The 581-nt window shown below is 46.1% G+C and overlaps 1 protein-coding gene across 1 annotated transcript; it reads left to right on the top strand.

The window, feature by feature from the left end:
* On the top strand, positions 1–581 carry LOC106511710 (uncharacterized; the record flags this gene model as incomplete). Its single annotated transcript, XM_014000455.1, is given in 1 exon segment — positions 1–581. A coding segment is annotated over 1 exon segment (581 nt), but the record flags the coding sequence as incomplete, so codon positions are not given.

The raw sequence follows: 581 nt of genomic DNA on the forward strand, positions 1-581 counted from the left end.
ATGGGAGAGAGACATCTATGTGGTAATTGGATGTGTGGGTGATCTTCCTGTATATGTTGTGAGACCAGAAACTGATCCCTCTAGAGGAGCCCGAACTCTGCACAGAGACCTCCTTCTTCCTTGTGGATTTCTTCCCCAGACTGAAGAAGTTAACCAACCAGTTTCCACACCTGCTAATAGGCCTCGGACTCGTAATCAGCAGGAGACAGTGGAGGATCCAGAGGACAGCCTGGATGAAGAGGATGAGGAGAGGAGTTTATCTCATTTTTCAGTCTTGCCAACTGTAAAGGTCAGTGTTAAGGATAACATTCCTGCCCAAACTATGAACGGAGTTCCTTTACCCCAAATGGAACAGCTAAATAATTCACTTGTCGAAGAATCATCTCTATCTGATGCTGTGGATGTACCGGAAGTCGAGGAAGAAGATCAGATGGACCTGGGAGATCCAACTGAGCCTGAACATGTTCCTGAACTGAGCCCATTAGAGGAAAATATGGAGTTCCACAGCCCAGTAGAGACATCTCCTAATGCAATAAAATCATCACCACATTCCACTGAAACACCAGTGGTTGCTCCTGAGT

The sequence above is a fragment of the Austrofundulus limnaeus genome, unplaced genomic scaffold, assembly GCF_001266775.1.
Source record: "Austrofundulus limnaeus strain Quisiro unplaced genomic scaffold, Austrofundulus_limnaeus-1.0 Scaffold3120, whole genome shotgun sequence".
Classification (NCBI taxonomy): domain Eukaryota; kingdom Metazoa; phylum Chordata; class Actinopteri; order Cyprinodontiformes; family Rivulidae; genus Austrofundulus; species Austrofundulus limnaeus.